The sequence below is a fragment of the Symphalangus syndactylus genome, chromosome X, assembly GCF_028878055.3.
Source record: "Symphalangus syndactylus isolate Jambi chromosome X, NHGRI_mSymSyn1-v2.1_pri, whole genome shotgun sequence".
Classification (NCBI taxonomy): Eukaryota; Metazoa; Chordata; class Mammalia; order Primates; family Hylobatidae; genus Symphalangus; species Symphalangus syndactylus.
Window position 1 is genome coordinate 80,172,575 of NC_072447.2, and position 18,843 is coordinate 80,191,417.

At 39.1% G+C, this 18,843-nt stretch overlaps 1 protein-coding gene across 14 annotated transcripts in view; it reads right to left on the bottom strand.

Annotated features, from left to right (window-relative positions):
- Positions 1 to 18,843, bottom strand: part of HDAC8 (histone deacetylase 8) — a 239,259-nt gene that overhangs the window by 136,778 nt on the left and 83,638 nt on the right. For 3 of the 14 annotated variants that reach the window (XM_055268723.2, XM_055268721.2, XM_055268720.2), the window contains one exon: positions 726 to 5,659. The exons of the other annotated variants lie outside the window; for them this stretch is intronic. In XM_055268723.2, coding sequence (XP_055124698.1) covers positions 5,626 to 5,659 — 34 coding nt within the window. In that variant the 3' untranslated portion in view covers positions 726 to 5,625. Of the gene's footprint in view, positions 1 to 725; positions 5,660 to 18,843 lie in introns of those variants that run through there. 14 annotated transcript variants of the gene reach the window in all.

Consider the following 18,843-nt stretch of genomic DNA (forward strand, 5'->3'; position numbering starts at 1 on the left):
GGACATAGGCACGGGCAAGGACTTCATGTCTAAAACACCAAAAGCAATGGCAACAAAAGCCAAAATTGACAAATGGGGTTTAATTAAACTAAAGAGCTTCTGCACAGCAAAAGAAACTACCATCAGAGTGAAAAGGCAACCTACAGAATGGGAGAAAATTTTTGCAACCTACTCATCTGACAAAGGGCTAATATCCAGAATCTACAATGAACTCAAACAAATTTACAAGAAAAAAATAACCCCATCAAAAAGTGGGCGAAGGACATGAACAGACACTTCTCAAAAGAAGACATTTATGCAGCCAAAAAACACATGAAAAAATGCTCATCATCACTGGCCATCAGAGAAATGCAAATCAAAACCACAATGAGATACCATCTCACACCAGTTAGAATGGTCATCATTAAAAAGTCAGGAAACAACAGGTGCTGGAGAGGATATGGAGAAATAGGAACACTTACACTGTTGGTGGGACTGTAAACTAGTTCAACCATTGTGGAAGTCAGTGTGGCGATTCCTCAGGGATCTAGAACTAGAAATACCATTTGACCCAGCCATCCCATTACTGGGTATATACCCATGCTGCTATAAAGACACATGCACACGTATGTTTATTGTGGCACTACTCACAATAGCAAAGACTTGGAACCAACCCAAATGTCCAACAATGATAGACTGGATTAAGAAAATGTGGCACATATACACCATGGAATACTATGCAGCCATAAAAAATGATGAGTTCATGTCCTTTGTAGGGACATGGATGAAACTGGAAATCATCATTCTCAGTAAACTATCGCAAGGACAAAAAAACCAAACACCACATGTTCTCACTCATAGGTGGGAATTGAACAATGAGAACACATGGACACAGGAAGGGGAACATCACACTCCGGGGACTGTTGTGGGGTGGGGGGAGGGGGGAGGCACAGCATTAGGAGATATACCTAATGGTAAATGACGAGTTAATGGGTGCAGCACACCAACATGGCACATGGATACATATGTAACAAACCTGCACATTGTGCACATGTACCCTAAAACTTATAATAAAAAAAAAGAAAAATACAAATATAATGAGAGGACATTCTTGATATAAAAAATTAAACATGGCCGGCCACGGTGGTTCATGCCTGTAATCCAGCACTTTGGGAGGCTGAGGCGGGCAGATCACTTGAGGTCAGAAGTTTGAGACCAGCCTGGCCAACATGATGAAACCTCGTCTCTACTAAAAATACAAAAATTAGCTGGGCGTTGTGGCAGGCACCTGTAATCCCAGCTACTTGGGAGGCTGAGGCAGGAGAATCGCATGAACCTGGGAGGCGGATGTTGCAGTGAGCCAAGATCGCACCGCTGCCCTCCAGCCTGGGCGACAGAGTGAGACACAGTCTCAAATAAATAAATAAATACATACATAAATAAATAAAATATAAAGGTCTATCAAATAAAAGTGAAAAATCTCCCTATTTCCATCTCAACTTCCACCCCAGAGGTAACTGCTGATTAATAGTTTGTTATGTATCTTTCTAGATCAAACTTTTTCTATTTCATACTGGACGGAACTGGTTGAAGCTATGTGTAATGAGTGCCTTTACCTCTTTTCTCTACCTGAAAATGTCCTCTATAATATTTCTTCTCCCTTTCCAGCTTAATTTATCCCTCTAAGCACTAAATTCTCTTTTGTTGCTTTAAGGGTCATATATCACCAATGAGCTCTTTTCTTACATCTTCAGTCCCTGAATTCCTGCTGATTCAGTTCCTGTAGACTATAAGTTAAAAGTTGCCCATCTATCCCTCCCCTTCTTCTCAGCATTGTCCAACTTATCCACATACTGGCCACCTATACATACTTCTTGCAGTCCAGAATCTGATCTTACTGCTCTCCTGAAATTGCTCTCTTAAAGGTAGAGAGACCTCTGGATTACCGTATCCAAAAGCCTTTTCTCTGTTATCTTTTTCAAACTTCTTAGAAGCAACTGACAGTTGGTTCTACTAAAAAATCTGCAGCTGGTTATCAGGGGCTACAGTTCCAGGAAAAAAATATTTTAAAAGTAATTTTAAAATAAGTTTATTGATCTTCATATACTATATAATTCCCTCATTTAAAGTGTACAATTCAATGGCTTTTAGCATATTCAAAGAGTTGTGCACACATCACAATGAATTTTAGAATATTTTCATCGTCCTCAAAAGAAACCCTGAACCCATTACCAGTCACTATATATTCCCACCACTCTCCAACCCCCAGCCCCTGGCAACCACTAATATACTTTCTGTTCCTATGAATTTGTCTAATTTTGACCTTTCATATTAGTGGAATCATATAATGTTTTCTTTTGTGACTATCTTCAAGGTTCATTTGTGTTGTAGCATGTATCAGTACTTCATTACTTTTTATGGTTGAATAACATCCAATTGCATGGATAGACCACATTTTATCCATTTATCTGTTGATGTTATTTCCACTTTTTGGCTGATATTAATAATGTCACTATATAATAAAAAATAAAAAATAAAAAAAATAATGCCACTATAGTATACTACTACAGATATACATGTACAAGTTTTGTGTAGACACATTTTCAATTCTCTTGGGGATATATACCTAGGAGTAGAATTGCTGGGTCATGTGGCAACTCTATGTTTAACCATTTGAGGAACAGCTAGACTGTTTTCCACAGTGGCCACACCATTTTACATCCCCATCAGCAATGTATGAAGGTTCCAATTTCTCCACATCTTCACCAACACTTGCTATTTTTTGTTTTGTTTCATTTTAAATTAATTATAACCATCCTAGCGGGTGTGAAGTAGTATCTCACTGTGGTTTTGATTTGCATTTTTCTGATTAGTAATAAAGTTGAATATCTTTTCATGTGCTTATTGGATATTTGTGTATCTTCTTTGAAACAATATCTATTTCAACCCTTTGCCCATTTTTAAACTGGGTTGTCTTTTTAATATGGAGTTGTAAGAGTTCTTAAAATATTCTAAATATGTCTCTTATCAGACACATGATTTGCAAATATGTACTCCCATTGTGTGCGTTATCTTTGCACTCTCTTGATAGTGTCCTTTGCAGCACAAAGTTTTAAATTTTGACAAAATTCAATTTATCTATTTCTTCTTTTTTTGCTTATGTTTTTGGTGTCATATCCAAGAGACCACTTCCTATTCCAACATCATGAAAATTTACATCTATGTTTTCATCTAAGAGTTTTATAGTTTTAGCTCTTACATTTAAGTCTTTGATCTATTTTAAATTAATTTTTATATATGGTGTGAGGTAAGGGTCCAACTTTATTCTTTTGTATATTGATACATCCAGTTGTCCTATCATTATTTATTGAAAAGACTGTCCTCTCCCCCATTGAATGGTCTTGGCCCCTTTGTGTAAAATCAATTGACTATAAATGTGGGGGCTAATTTCTGGACTCTGAACTCTGTTCCATTAATCTATATGTCTGTCCTCATGCCAGCAAGATGCAGCTTTGATTACTGTAGTTTTGTTGTAAGTTTTAAAGTTGAGAAGTTTGAGTTTTCTAACTTTGTCCTTCTGTTTTGAGATTGCTTTTGCTACTCTGGGTTGAATTTCTGGATACATTTTAGGATAAGATATGTCAATTTGTGAAGAGAAGTCAGCTGTGATTTACAGCTCCATTTTGACTATGCTAAATCTGTCATCTTACCTCTTCTATTCCCTGCCTCTGTTAATGACATCCATCTTTTCAGTCACCCATGTTCAAAACTGAGGAATTTGAAAGTCACCCTTTCAGATTCCTCCCTTTTCCTGTTCCTCTCCAATTACCAGTCTTCCACCAATCTCTCTCCTATTCCTTCCTCTCCACTCCCACTGCAGTACTCTAATCTAGCCCTTATGACCACCTTCACGGATTACACCAATAGCTTCCTAATCAGTTTCCCTGCCTCAAGTCTCTTCCCTCTCCAATCCTTCACACACACAACCATCAAATTAATTTTCCTCAGGGATATAGTTTGATAAAGTTACTTCTTAATTCAAAAACCTTTAATGTCCCTCCATTGTCTTTAGAGAACACTTAATATTCTTAGGCTATGATCCAAAGTGCTTTGTAATCTGACTATGGCCCACCTTTAAAATCTTATTTTCCAATAACACCTTAGCCTATATTATTCTACAGGCAAACTGAACTCTCCATTGTTCACCTCACTCACCTTGTATTTTCTTGCAAGTATGCCTTTTGTCATGTACTTACTTGTGCCTGAAAGTTACCTTTCTACATGTGTACATCACAGCCATTCTTTAAAGTCTAGCTTAAATTTTATCTCCTCCATGAATGAGAATGATAATAATGATGATAACAGCTAACATTTATTGAGCACTTTATTCAGAATAGAGCACTGTTCTATGTATTTTACATGTATTAACTCATTTGACCCTCATAATAATTCATAACAGGTATTATTTTTAATCCTATTTTACAGACGGGGAAACTACCATACAGAGAGGTTAAGAAATCTGTACAAAATCACACAGCTATTAAGTGGCAGAGCTGGTTTCTGAACCCAGGCATCCAGGCACCACAGTTTTTGCTCTAAACCACTACAGTATATCTGCTTCCATGACTTACTGAGCTACTATGCATCAGATACTATGTCAGCCACTTTACCCACATTATTTCAATATAACAGCAGATGCTGTTGCCAAAACTTTACTGGGAAGAGTGTTAATCTTCCCAAGCAAGCTTTGATCTTATGATTCCCTCATTCTAAAACCTTCAGTGGCTCCCAAAATGTTTACAGAATATGGTACAAATTTTCATAGCTAAGAATTCCAGCTCTTCCGTGATGTGGTTCCCACCCACATTTCCAATCTTCTTTGCAACTTCTCCTTCATGCACTTTACAGTCCAGCCAAACTAAAACCACTGCTATTCTTTGTACATAGCTCAGCTTCTCCCAACTTTGATCTTGCTGTACCCTGTGTGTAGAACATCCTTCCCTACAATCTCTGTATATTCAAACTTGACCCAGATTTTATAAACACTCATATACATTCACACACTTTGTAAAGATAGAGTAATTAGCTACCCTTTAGAAACCAGATCAAATATTACCTCCTCAATTACGCCTTTTTCTGAAGTATTTTCTCTCTTTGAATACCCACAGCATTCTATCTCTTATGGTTCTTACAATTTTCTATGTTTTATTTATTTAAATGTGTGTGAATATGAAAATCAATCTCTATTTATTTATCTAACATTTTAAAATTTCCACTAACTTCCTCGAGGGTAGAATCAATACTTTATACATAGTAGGCATTCAATAAATAGTCATTAAATGAATAAATGAATGAAATGTCACTCCAGATTGCTTTTGGGAAAGTTTCCCTAACCACTGTAACAGTACTGTTTGCTACACTGCAAATCATTAATTTTTCGTTTTGTGAAAGTATAAAATCTCTTATCCAGAAAGGAGGGGGAGGACAGGCATCTCTTTACACTACATTAGTAACTTCCCTATAAACATACAAGATATTCATTTAAAATGCAGTTTTCTTGATGAGAAACCTGATCCTTCAGTATTCAGCAGTCTAGTTTTCAGACAAGGCTATGCAAATGGGGAAGACAAGCTGCGGCAGCTGCTTCTACAGGCCTGGATTTGGGGCAGGAGGTTCGTACCTGAGGAGGATAAAAGCCAGGGTGGTGACATTAATGATGCTTTTGGATAAAAGAAAAGCCCAAGAACAAAATCGTAGAGTTATTCTCTTTTCTTTGATTCCATCATGGTAGACCACAGCTTCTACTGTGTGCCTTTGAGATCTTTCACTGGTGCTTCTTTACCTCTAATACCAGGGGCTGAACATGTTTTGTGTTTTTTTGTTATTTAGATAATCAACATCCTAAAAGATTCATCTCAGGGCAATGGGATGCCAGAGCAATGGCGTTATAGTCACCCTTAACCGATACTGGTGGTGGGGTCTTGTAACCCTAACTTGTCCCTCTAGCAAGACCTCTGATGGGTTCATGCTCCCAGAAGGTTTAGTCTCCTGACTCAGTCTAAACCAGCCTTGTCATCTTCATGCTTTCCAACAGACACTCTCAGCACCCTCTAGAGACTCCCCCAATAAAGATTAAAGAAATGAGAAATTCAAAGTTGAAAAACCAAGAAGGGTAGGATGCAGAAGGAGAGGAGAGAAAAATATTTGCTACTGACGCTTTGAATTCTCAACATCAGCCTGAGAAAAGTTATTGCCAGCAGCAAAACCCCTAAGACATAAATTTTAAACCTACTGCATTTGATGGGATTGAGAGGCAGACTGTGTTAAGGACCCAAAGTATTACTAGTCAGTCCCAAATGGGAGCCATTCAACTTTCCATAGGTATGTTTTCTCTAAATTCTTTCAATCCTATCTGAGCTCAGGTACTGCTGACTCATTCTGCAACAACTCAACCTGCCAGGGGATGCAGCATATGGTAAATGCCTCAGTGACTTCTGAATATCTATTACAAATGGTTCAGGGATGCAGGGATTTGGGAGGAGGGAGGCTGCCTTGCAGTGAGCATGATGTGTCATTTTGTTGGAGAACATGGGTGCCTCTTGGACATATTCAGAAGACATTTAATTTTCTATAAGTTTCTTTTTCTGCTTTTAGCATCAAACAAGCTGTACTGGTTCCATGAACTTCTAAAAACATGAAAGAAAAAAAAAACCAAATCCATTAAATAAAAGACAAACCTTAAACTCCCAAACCAACCAACCAAGCAAACAATCAACCAACCAGCAAACAACCTCATATCCCTTTCGCTGTTTTAATTTTCGTGACATAATTTCTTAACATTTTAAAGGGGCATCTTTTCTCTCACTGCTGAGTCTATTATATAGAAACATAGATTCTAACGGGCATCTCTAACACGCCTTGTAGTAGGTAATTCTACTCATCAATTACGTGTCACCTTGGCAACAGAAAGGGCTGCATACTATTTTTAGCATATTATTACTTATCTCTCACTATACCTCTTAGAAGTAAACCATTCTCATTCATACAACGGAAAGTGAGTCATCCAGAATTAAAGTCATCCAGTGTTTGCATGGCACCTTACCAGTGGCCTGAAGTGAATCGTCAGAGCTAGAATTAGAACACTAATTCTAATTCGAATGCAATGCTCTTATTAGTAAATCCCAGTGGTCTTTGGCTGTCTTCATTCTGAGAGGCCAGAGGACCTAGCAAGCAGAGTGTACATTATCTGGGCAGGGGGTAGGGTGGGCAGAGAAGTAGGCTGGTTTGGAGAGCTAAGCTGAAAAACAAAAAATGGAAGAAGACCTAAAGAATATGAATCCTAAGGCTATCTGTGCTATTTGATCTGGGGTAGGTCATTTAACCAGGACTGCTCACAGTGTAGACTGCATTCTGCTCTGTGTCACATCATTTGACCAAATGTCTCATCTGTCCCCCTTTGCAACCCCTACAGCACTTGTTTCAGGAAGAATGCTGGATTTGGGGTCAGATAAGCTTGGATCCAGTGTTTGTATAGCAACTTGGACAAGTCACTTCTCTGAACCTCAGTTTCCTTCTCTGTAAAACAATAATATTCTCTCCCTCACAGGGTTATTGTGAGGATTAAATGATATAATATTTGTGAAAGTCTTCTCCCAGCATCAGGCATATAGTAAGCACTCCATAACATTGAATGAATAAATGAATGGCCTCAAGTCAGGCCCTTCGAGTGCTATGTTAATTCTTTCAGCCCACTAGGATACTGGTGAGTTCAGCACAGCACACCACAGCAGTGACTTCCTGAATAGTATTCTAATGGTCCCCAAAGGCAGAGAGAAATTTCATCGTGTCACTGCCCGGTTATACCTGTTCTGGGAATACAGTAATTCATTTTCCAGTGCTGCCAATCTATTACCTTTCACCAAACACAAAATTCACTTTAAGAAGGGACAGAAACACAAGTGCCTTTCTGTTATATAGAGGTTGGGAGAATATATTATTAAAATTGAAACCGACTTCTCTGATTTCTTAGGCAAAAAATCAGATTGGAAGCCAAACAGCTATTTGGCCTTTGCAGACCCTGGATAGCGATGCCCTTGGGGGAAAGGGGAGTGTTGGAGTCATTCCAAACTATAGTTACAACATTTACGTGTATATTTACTGCTTGTGCTTATGCTCTCTGCACTTAGTTTTTACTCTCTAAGCCTTGAAGAATTCACAATTTACCAAGAGCACAGTTTAATACATACGGGTGGGAATAAAGGCCTATATCTGTTTCTCATTTCCTAATCATGTTTTCTACCTTCCTTATATAACTGATACCTCTTCTTTTCCAATTCAATTGCTCACTTTTTGAACTTAGGTGAACAATAGTGATTTGTTAACAATAAACATGCCCCTAGCCCTTCCCTCACTCTTCTTTACCCCTGAGGGCCTCCCTAAGATTCAAAGCCGAAATCCTGCCATATAGTTAGCACCTGGCGCAGCTCATCAAAATATAATATCCTTTCCCAGATGATTGGAAATCTCTGCAATGCCGTCATACAATGAGGTGTGCAAGAAAGAGTTTGGGGATTGATTTTCATCATTAACTTGATATTGCATGGTTTTTGTGGGACTTAAAAAGAAATGCATTTTTATTACTTTTAAGTACTGCACATAGAATAACTCCAACTCATCATATTTTAACAGTTATTTTTCTAGGGCAGGATGTATGTTAAACATGCCTATGTTAGAGTGTCTGGTGGATCATTTAGGATCAGTGTCCTGTTGCTTGATGAAATCCAGATCACTTCAATGAAATCCAGATGGGGAAACTGGATCTCTGGCAATGGCTTGCCAGATCTTCTCCATATGAAATCTCTCTAGTCTGTATGCAAATTCAAAACTCCATATCCTGGAAATCCCAAACCAATCAAGTGGCGCTCCGCTTCTTAGTTACTGGACTAAACACAGGGAAGCAATTCATTCTTCCCTGAGGAAATAAGCATTTCTTACATACATCTATCTTGGCACAAAAAGGGCTGGCTAAGCAAATTAATAGTGTAAACAGGACTGCACTGGGGAATGTTTGTCCTACTTAGGAGAATAAACTTTTTATGCACTTTGTGCATATCCACTTACATACAAATAATTGATATGCTAATTACAAATGATTCTTAAAGCCCCTTCCCTGAGGTGCTGTACTATGCTGTTAGCCTAGTTTGAATTACTAGCATGTCCAGTGCTTGAAAGTAATAAAAATGCATTTAAAAATATCCCATGATTCAGACTGGCTTTCCTCTAATTAGGCTGAGTTAGTGAGGCTTGCCTGTATTTAAATAGGATAGATATTTTTCCACTTCACCCCTAACATGTTTAAGATGGTCCCTCACCCCTCTCTATTCCTCCATCCCCCTCAACACGGAGCTGGTGCACACAAACCCCTTAGCTTCTGGCTCACTATGCAATGGCACTTGCATCACCTCCAGGCAAACACATTGCTTTTAGCCCCTGGCACACACACGTGCCCTTTTGCTTATTAACTTGTTAGCTGGTTATTTGATATAGCTTTTTTTGAGGAGTTCTTTCCTTTAGTCCTTTTTTTTTTTTTTTTTTTTTTGACGGAGTCTTGCTCTGTCACCTAGGCTGGAGTGCAGTGGCGTGATCTTGGCTCACTGTAACCTCCGCCTCCTGGGTTTTCAAGCGACTCAATCTGCCTCAGCCTCCCAAGTAGCTGGGACTACAGGCACACACCACCAAGCCCAGCTAATTTTTGTATTTTTAGTAGAGATGGGGTTTCACCAGGTTGCCAGGCTGGTTTTGAACTCCTGACTTCAAGTGATCTGCCTGCCTCGGCCTCCCAAAATGCTGGGATTACTGGTGTGAGCCACCGTGCCCGGCCCTTTAGTTCTTCTTTAAGTACCAACAGACATGGCTTTTTCCTGGTAGTACAATGGGTTAACAGTGCACACAGAGCAAAGTCCAGCCAATGTAACATCAGGCTTTTCCATCAGGTGCTGGATACCGGGTTTAACTAAATATCTGTATAGTCCTTGTCAACACGTCACAACGAGGCAGCTCATCAGTCCTGGCAGCTGCTAGGTGTATGGCAATGTCAGGCACAGTCGTTCAAGGCCATAACATGTTGAAGCAAAACGTAAACAGTAGTTTTGCTAGGCTACACTGAAGGGACAGAGCAGTGACTAAAGAATGTGGGAGAGAGAGGATTAGGGCAGAGGTTTGTGGGGTGCATGGTGGAGAGCAGCTGAGAGGAATAATATGAATTTTGATGTTAGAATATCCTATGAAGCCCAGATTATAGTCAAGTCTGGAGTTCTTTTCAGGGCAGAGTTATGTTAAAGGGTGTAATTTTCAAGATTTCCATTTAGGAGCAAGGTCTTCCTGTCTCTGGAGAGTTTCAGAACATGTTCTAGCATCAGAACTTATTCAACTGCTGCCAAAGAATCAGGTCACTTGCTCCAGGAGGCAGGGATCAGTCAGCATAACAAGAGACCAGAGAAGAGGCACATCAGAGAAACAGCACAAACCTACAGAATTCCAGAAGACTGTCTTCCTTGATACAAATGAAACAATATACCTATGAAGACTTGTTTGCTCAGGGTGGGAGGGACTGTCATGATGGCAGGGCTACTTGGTGCAGTTTGGCAAACAGTCATAAAAGACATCAGTTGAGAGGGGAAGGAGAATACAAGAACTGTCCCTCTAACCACCTGGATTTAAAGCCCTAAGGATTAGGTGAGAGAAAACACCAGTTCACCACTGCAACCCTAAACAAATCCTGAGGACAGGCAGGGTGAGTTCACTGACTGAGGTTTCAGGATAACTCAGTGAAGCACAGTATCTCCCTCTTTCTAATTATCCTACATTCTGACACACTTAATGCCTCTTGAATTTAATATTTTAAAAGACACATCAAACTAGGAAGAATAAATGAATGGCTCACTTCAGCCTCATTTCCACCTGTGGCTAACATTAACAGTAACTTTAATTAGTGTCTGAGTCATCCATTTTCCAGAAACAACAGGTAATTTTACATCTGCCATACCCCGGAGAGGCAGGAAAAAAGTTTATTAAATAGAACAAAAGCATTTAACACAAATATCTTACTTATAGAGGGCTGAGTTCAAAGTGCAAGGCTTATAGAATGAATTAGCAGCTTCTGTTACCTTAATCACTGGGCGAAAGTGAGCTAGTGATTATCAAGGTAGTGTAGCTGTGACCCAACTGAAGAGAGGTAGAATAAGTTTGTAAAGAATTTTTTATCAGTTCTTAGATTGTAATGAAATGGGGAATGTATTAGCTTGTGCTCATGCTGCTGTAAAGTCAGGAAACAACAGATGCTGGTGAGGCTGTGCAGAAGTAGAAATGCTTTTACACTGTTGGTGGGAGTGTAAATTAGTTCAACCATTGTGGAAGACAGTGTCGCGATTCCTCAAGGATCTACCAGAAATACCATTTGACCCAGCAATCCCATTACTGGGTATACACCCAAAGGAATATAAATCATTCTACTATAAAGACACATGCACATGTATGTTTATTGCAGCACTATTTACAATAGCAGACTTGGAACCAACCCAAATGCCCATCAATGATAGACTGGATAAAGAAAATGTGGCATATATATACCATGGAATACTATGCAGCCATAAAAATGAATGAGTTCATGTCCTTTGCAGGGACATGGATGAAGCTGGAAGCCATCATTCTCAGAAAACTAACACTGGAACAGAAAACCAAACACTGCATGTTCTTACTCATAAGTGAGAGCTGAACAATGAGAACACATGGACACAGGGAGGGGAAACTCACACACTGGGGCTTGTCAGGGGGTGGGGGGCCAGAGGAGGGAGAGCCTTAGGACAAATACCTAATGCATGTGGGGTTTAAAACCTAGATGATGGGTTGATAGGTGCAGCAAACCACCATGGCACATATATAACTATGTAACAAACCTGCACGTTCTGCACATATATCCTAGAACTTAAAGTAAAAAAAAAAAAGACTAGGTAATTTATAGAGGTTCTGCAGGGCTGGGGAAGCCTCAGGAAACTTACAGTCATGGCAGATGGGGAAGCAAAGATATCCTTCTTCACACGGTGGCAGGAGGAAGTGCAGAGTGAAGGGGGGCAAGCCCCTTATAAAACTATCAGATCTCATGAGAACTCACTATCATGAGAACAGCATGGGGTAATTGCCCCTATGATCTAATCACCTCCCATGAGTTCCCTCCCCCAACACGTGGGGATTACAATTTAGATTACAATTCAAGATGAGATTTGGGTGGGGACACTAAGCTAGACCATATCAGGGATGAAGATGGAAGGCTAAATAATTACTTGTTCTCACATGCAAATTTCTAGAGGGTTCATCCCTTCTCATCAAATGAAAGCGAATTTTAAAAAATTTGTATTGCTTAAAATAGTTATTTATGAATATGTGTGTGTATGTATTGCTTAAAATAGTTATTTATGAATATGTGTGTGTGTGTATTGCTTAAAATAGTTATTTATGAATATGTGTGTGTGTGTATTGCTTAAAATAGTTATTTATGAATATGTGTGTGTATGTATTGCTTTTGCCACATCACCAGGCCTAAAGGAGTAAATTACACATTTTGGGCTCTCTTTCACTGAAGATCTACCTGCTTCCTTTTTTTCTTCTTGAGACAGAGTCTCACTCTGTCATACAGGCTAGAGTACAGTGGCACAATTTCACTGCAACCTCTGTCTTCCAGGTTCAAGTGATTCTCCTGCCTCAGCCTCCTGAGTAGCTGGGATTATAGGTGCGCACCACCACACCTAGCTAATTTTTGTGCTTTTAGTAGAGACGCGGTTTTATTATGTTGGCCAGGCTGGTCTTGAACCCCTAGCCTCAACCAATCTGCCCACCTTGGCCTCCCAAAGTGCTGGGAATACAGGTGTGAGCCACCTGTGCCCGGCCCTACCTGCTTCTAAAATTAAATGATAACCTGGAATCCCAGGTGGAAGATAAATTCTAGATGACTTATTATAACGAAAGAAAAACCTATCATAATTAAAACATCTCTTCTTTAAATATTAACAGTAAAAGTCAATAGTGAAAGGAAACACTTCCCTTAAATGCCCTTTAGTGATGTCCCTTGGTCCTCATTTTATTCAACTGGTACTGGTTGAACAGCTTAGCATGGATGGAGAATCTCTACCCTTTATGCAGATATGGCCTTCCACAAGGACCAAGAGGTGGCATAAGTTTTGCCTATAGCTTAAAAATGCATGATGTTAAAAATTGTTAGCTATATTTATCTAAAACAACCACATGAAAAAGATGTAATTCCATGAGAAGACCTCTATAAAATGACAGGGGACACTATTCACTTTCTAAAGTAGGAAGCAGGATTTTCTCCATTGAAAATGAAGGGAAAGGTGGATTTATAGAATCTGCATGTTTTCAAACTTTAGGAATTGAAAACCTAAGAAGTTAATTCTTACAATATTTATTCTTATTTTCTATATATAAAATTACAAATTAAATCCTTGAGATTAATTCTTTTTTGGGCAAAAATCTAAGTTGCACTTTCACAAACAAACACAATGGATTGCATATACTGTGGATCATGTGGTTTATTTGCATAGTTAAATGGTTTCTATTTTGGGGAGGGGATTTTCTGCAATCCCCTGAGATAAAGTTTTCCAAGAAGTCCCAGGGATGGTATTTTATTCTTTGTTTGCAACCATTAAGTTTCTCACTTCCATGTGACAACTTTGGGGACAATATAGTCAATAGTTAAGAGGCAGACAGACGTGGGTTCAAACTCAGGCTTCACCATTTAGTAATTGTGAGACCTTAAGCAAGTCAACCTTTTCTCCAGTTTTCTCATATCTCATGAGAAATCAGAATGTATTACAATTCCCACTGTAAAATGGCAATACTAATAGCTACTTTAGTAGGTATTATAGACTGCGACAGGGATCAAATGAAGCAATGTAAATGTTTAGTGTAATTACTGGCACAGGGAAGGGTTCCCTTAGAGTTAAGCTCCAGGGTGCAGGAGCCTCATCTGCCTCATTTGCAAGTACCAGTCATAGAGCAGACAATACACTTTTTGTCCAAATGAACGAATAAAATGCTTTTATTATACTTAAAGATACACATACAAGAATGCATGTCAAATGTTAAGCACAGCATCAGGCAAACAATAAACTATGTAGCTTGGTAGCTCCTACCCCAACTCTCCTTCTTGTGGTTAATGTTTTTAAAACCCTATTGATATAGTTTGAATGTGTGTCCTTTCCAAATCTCATGTTGAAATGTGATCCCCAATGTTGGAGGTAGGGCCTGGTGGAAGGTATTTGGGTCTTGGAGGTGGATCCTTCATGAATGGCTTGGTGCTGTCCTCATGGTAATCAGTTAGTTCTCACTTTATGAGTTAATAAGAGCTGGTTGTTAAAAGAACCTGGAACTTCCTCCTTTTTCTCTTGCTCCCTCTTGTTGTGTGATATGCTGACTCCCCCTTTGCCTTCCATCATGATTGTAAACTTCCTGAGGCCTCACCAGAAGCTGAGCAGATGCTGGCACCATGCTTTTACAGTCTGCAGAACTGTGAGCCAAATTAACCTCTTATTATTTATAAATAACTGTCACAGGTATTCCTTTATAACAATGCAAAACAGACTAACACACCTATAAAGTGACTTGAGGTGCTCAACTCTTTTGTAGGAGGGTCAGAGTGGCTTCAGAGAGCTGAATTTTGGCCCCAGACCCCAGGAATTGATCCTATGCCTAAAATACCACTGACACATATTTCAGAAGCAATGACAGAGTCTAAGAAAAATTCTCATGCCATAAACATATAATATAAAGATACTATAATTTTTTTCTTCTTTGTTGGATATCAATGGGACTCAGTATAGATAGACAAAAAGATTCTACCCAGGAATAAAAACTTAGGCTTTAATGAGCTATTCCTTTAATGACTCTGCTGTTGTCCTAGAGAGCAAATCCTTTCTGGGTAGGCTACTTGGGTAAGGTTGTTAATAGCAGAATTAATGTTCCAGAAAAGTAGTTAAAGAGCTATAAAATAAATATTTAAAATAGAAAAGTGTAATATTTCTCTCATAAAAGGAAAGAGGTACGAATCTTAAGTTGTTTATTCACTTCTGGGGTCTCTGAATTTTTTTTAAGTTAATAGTCTTTGATGGGGAAGAAAAGGTTTCTTTCAGTTTTGAGCTATACAATATAAGCCATAGAACTTAAGGCAAATAGGCCAAGGACGAAATACAGGTAGGTTCTTATTTTAACGACCACTATTATGAACTCTGGTTGACTAGAGTAAGGTTATTGCTCTGGATGGGTTGGTAGCTCTAACTAGCGGAGTTTTGCATATATAGATATAAACACTGCTACTGAATGACAACTCCATTTTAATAGAATCTTTTATAAGTCCTATTTGTTGAGAAGTCTGTTTAACAATGTATCTTCCTTTAGGTGAAATTACTAAGTTGAATAGTTGAATATTCTTAATAAAACGTGATTGTTTTTCAAAACTTTGAACTGTCAACTTCACCCATACACATTATAAGCACTTCATATATGGTTTTCTTATGTGATATCTACTGACAATCAGATATTTAGTAAAGAAAACTTTCTGGCTGTTAGGGCTATAAAATGATAGGATGAGAATTAAGAAGTATCAGCACAATTCTAAATTTCTTCATTCGAACTTCACATATGTCATGGAAGTTCAGAGTGGACAAGTAGTTGGGTCATCCTGAAAGATTTGAGATTTCAGACTAGTGCCCTACTATTTATCAAAACCTCCCTTTAACCAACAGCAAGGTCATACTTGTTAGTGTCCTTTTCCCTCAGAATCCTTAACTATAAATGCTCCCAAAATCGTCAACACAAGAGTTTTAGGTAATAGATTAAAAATTATTAAGACTACCTCAGATTGCATTCAAATATACTTAGAGAGCAAATGGGTTAAACATAGGCAGTGTAATATTTCCTGTCTCAGATGATAAAACTTGGGAATTAGCAAACCCTCCCTTTCGCAAAGCAGCCTCCCTTTCCCACCAACCTTCATGGGTATATGCATGTGTGGCCCAGGGATGGGGTGGTGGTGGGGTCAGGTTTAGGCCTTCACATACATCGAAAATATAGTATACCTCTATCATCTCTATACTAGGACTATAGACTTCCATTTGAAGGAGGAGGTATGCTTACCAGAGCAATGCTGATGATGTTCCTTTATGCTGGTTAAAACAGGGCTCTACTTGTGATACCAACTCTAGCAGCTGTCCTGAAAATTATGGGAAGCTTTTGGGAATTAGTGGCCCTTGCCCTTAGAATTGAATGATCTAGGGAGATCTCACTGTGAAATCTGTCATTTATATAAAATAGAGCTTGAGATCTTTTGGTGTTAGGAAATGTTCATGTAAAGATTCCATATCCAGTCTATTACAAAAAAACTCTAAGCCAATTTTTAACGGAAGGGGGTATGTTCAAGCTTAAACTAAAACCATTAAGTTCCTGCCTGACTAGCTGGCAAAGTAAAAAAGACTACAGCAGAGGAAAAAACCATTTTAGAAAGGAAAAGAGAAAGAAAGAAAGGGAGGAAGGGAAGAACAAAGGAAGAAAAGGAAGGAAAAGGAGAAAAGGAAAAGACAAGAAAAGGAAGGAAGGAAGAAAAGTAAAGGAAAGAAGAAAGAAAGAAGGAAAAGGAAAAAGGAGCAATTCATGAGCAAACTAGAAATTCGGTGGCAAATGAAAATGAGAGCATCTCATAAGTGAACCAGCAATAAGAGGTCCTTTACACGTCACAAGTAAGGAGTGAGCCAGAGAACCAGTGGGGTCATGAAATAAAAAGGATGAAAAGGGGCCGTGCGCAGTGGCTCATGCCTGTAATCCCAGCACTTTGGGAGGCCGAGGTGGGCAGATCACAAGGTCAGGAGACCGAGACCATAGTGGCTAATACGGTGAAACCCCATCTCTACTAAAAATACAAAAAAATTAGCCGGGCGTGGTGGTGGGCACCTGTAGTCCCAGCTACTCGGGAGGCTGAGGCAGGAGAATGGCATGAACCTGGGAGGCGGAGCTTGCAGTAAGCCTAGATAGCCAACAGAGTGAGACTCTGTCTCAAAAAAAATAAAAATAAAAAAATAAATAAATAAAATAAAAGGATGAAAAGAAGATAGTAGATAAACTGAATGACTTTTTATAAAAAGAATAAGCCATTCCTATGTGTAATATATCTTTTGAGGCAGGCAGAAGGGTCAGAGGTAACAATGGCAAAAGTGTAACAGACTGTTTCCAAGCCACATACCAGAAGTATTCAAAGGCATAATGCCTGGGACTGAGTGATCTAGTTACCAGGGCTGGCCCTCTGCAAAACTCTTGGCAAAGATCGTGGTGGTTTTTGGTACCCCTTTCCCTCTACTGCTCCACTATGCAATTCCTGCTCCTCAGAATACTCAAGGAGCTCATGCTCTGACCCTTTCACAATTCATTGTCAAGAATGGCACTGTGAAGCTACACCTCATCTCTACTAAAAGTTTCTTTTTTTTAAATTAGCCAGATGTGGTATTGTGTGCCTGTTTGCCCCAGCTACTTGGGAAGCTGAAGCAAGGGGATCACTTGAATCCAGGAGGTCAAGGCTGCAGTGAGCCGTGATCATGCCATTGCACTCCAGCCTGGGCAACAGGGGAAGACCCTGTCCACCACCCCAAAAAAGAAAGGTTCTGTGAAACTATACCTCCATAGTACAGTAGGGGTGAGGATGAGAGGTTGTGCCAAAATTTCATTTTAAGGACTATTTCTAATTGTAGAATAAAAGTATGTTTCCTGTTAAAGGAATTTCAGGTATTAATCGAACAGATGGGAGAGATGTTTGGGCCAGGAAGCCTTCTTGGTACCCTTGGAATCAGAGGTGCCTTCACATAACGCCCTGACCAGACTTGACTTCTGAAGGAAAGCAAAGGAAAAAAATTATTATACCTCTAATGAAAACCTGGAACCTGTTATTCTGGATGATCACTGTGTGGCTTGCATTGCCAATGTGGGTCCACAGGCAAAGGGGCCCTGGGAACTATAAACTGATGAGTGTCTGGTTCTTTAGTAGGCAAGCTGGAAGAATTTTTAATAAATACTAGCCTCCTGTACACAAAAGCCATCAATCTATTGGGATGCGGGTGGCATCATGCTTTTTGTAAAGGGAAATCATGTGTAATCTTCTACAGATCTTTTCCTTGGGGCTAAACTTACTTTAAAAATGCTTCTGATTAGGTTTGATACCAAGGCTATTTTTAAACATGAATTACCACGGAATTTAAAATATTTTTTATCATGTAGTAGGAACTGGTCTACAGAAAAAGAAAAAGAGAAAATACAGCGTAGAAACATATTTTTTCTGACTGAAGAAGGATAAATAGACTTCCTTGGGGGTGGGCACTGGAAAATCCTCAAGTCTACAGATAATACTCAGCTTTCCCAGGCAGTGAAATGCCAAGTTGATGGGAGATAAAGAAGATCTCAGGAGGTTTTATGATTGGCAGATAACCTTCAATAGGGGCACATGTAAGGTGATCCATTTAAGGCTTTGTAAGGGGTACGTGTAAGGTGATCCATTTAGGGTGATCCATCTAGGGAGCACTAGATATTACAAACTATACTTGCTGGATGATGAGTGCTGACCTTTAAATTAAGACCCAGGAAAGGGTTCAAGGAAACACTGTGGACAGTGCACTGAAGAGAACAACCTAGTTTTCTGTTATGGCAAAAAAAAAAGGGTAACAAAATCAGGCACTGTTAAGAAGGGGATTAAAAGAAAAACAAAATAATTCTCCTTTTACATAGAACTGCAGGATATCTTTATTGGTAAAGTTACAC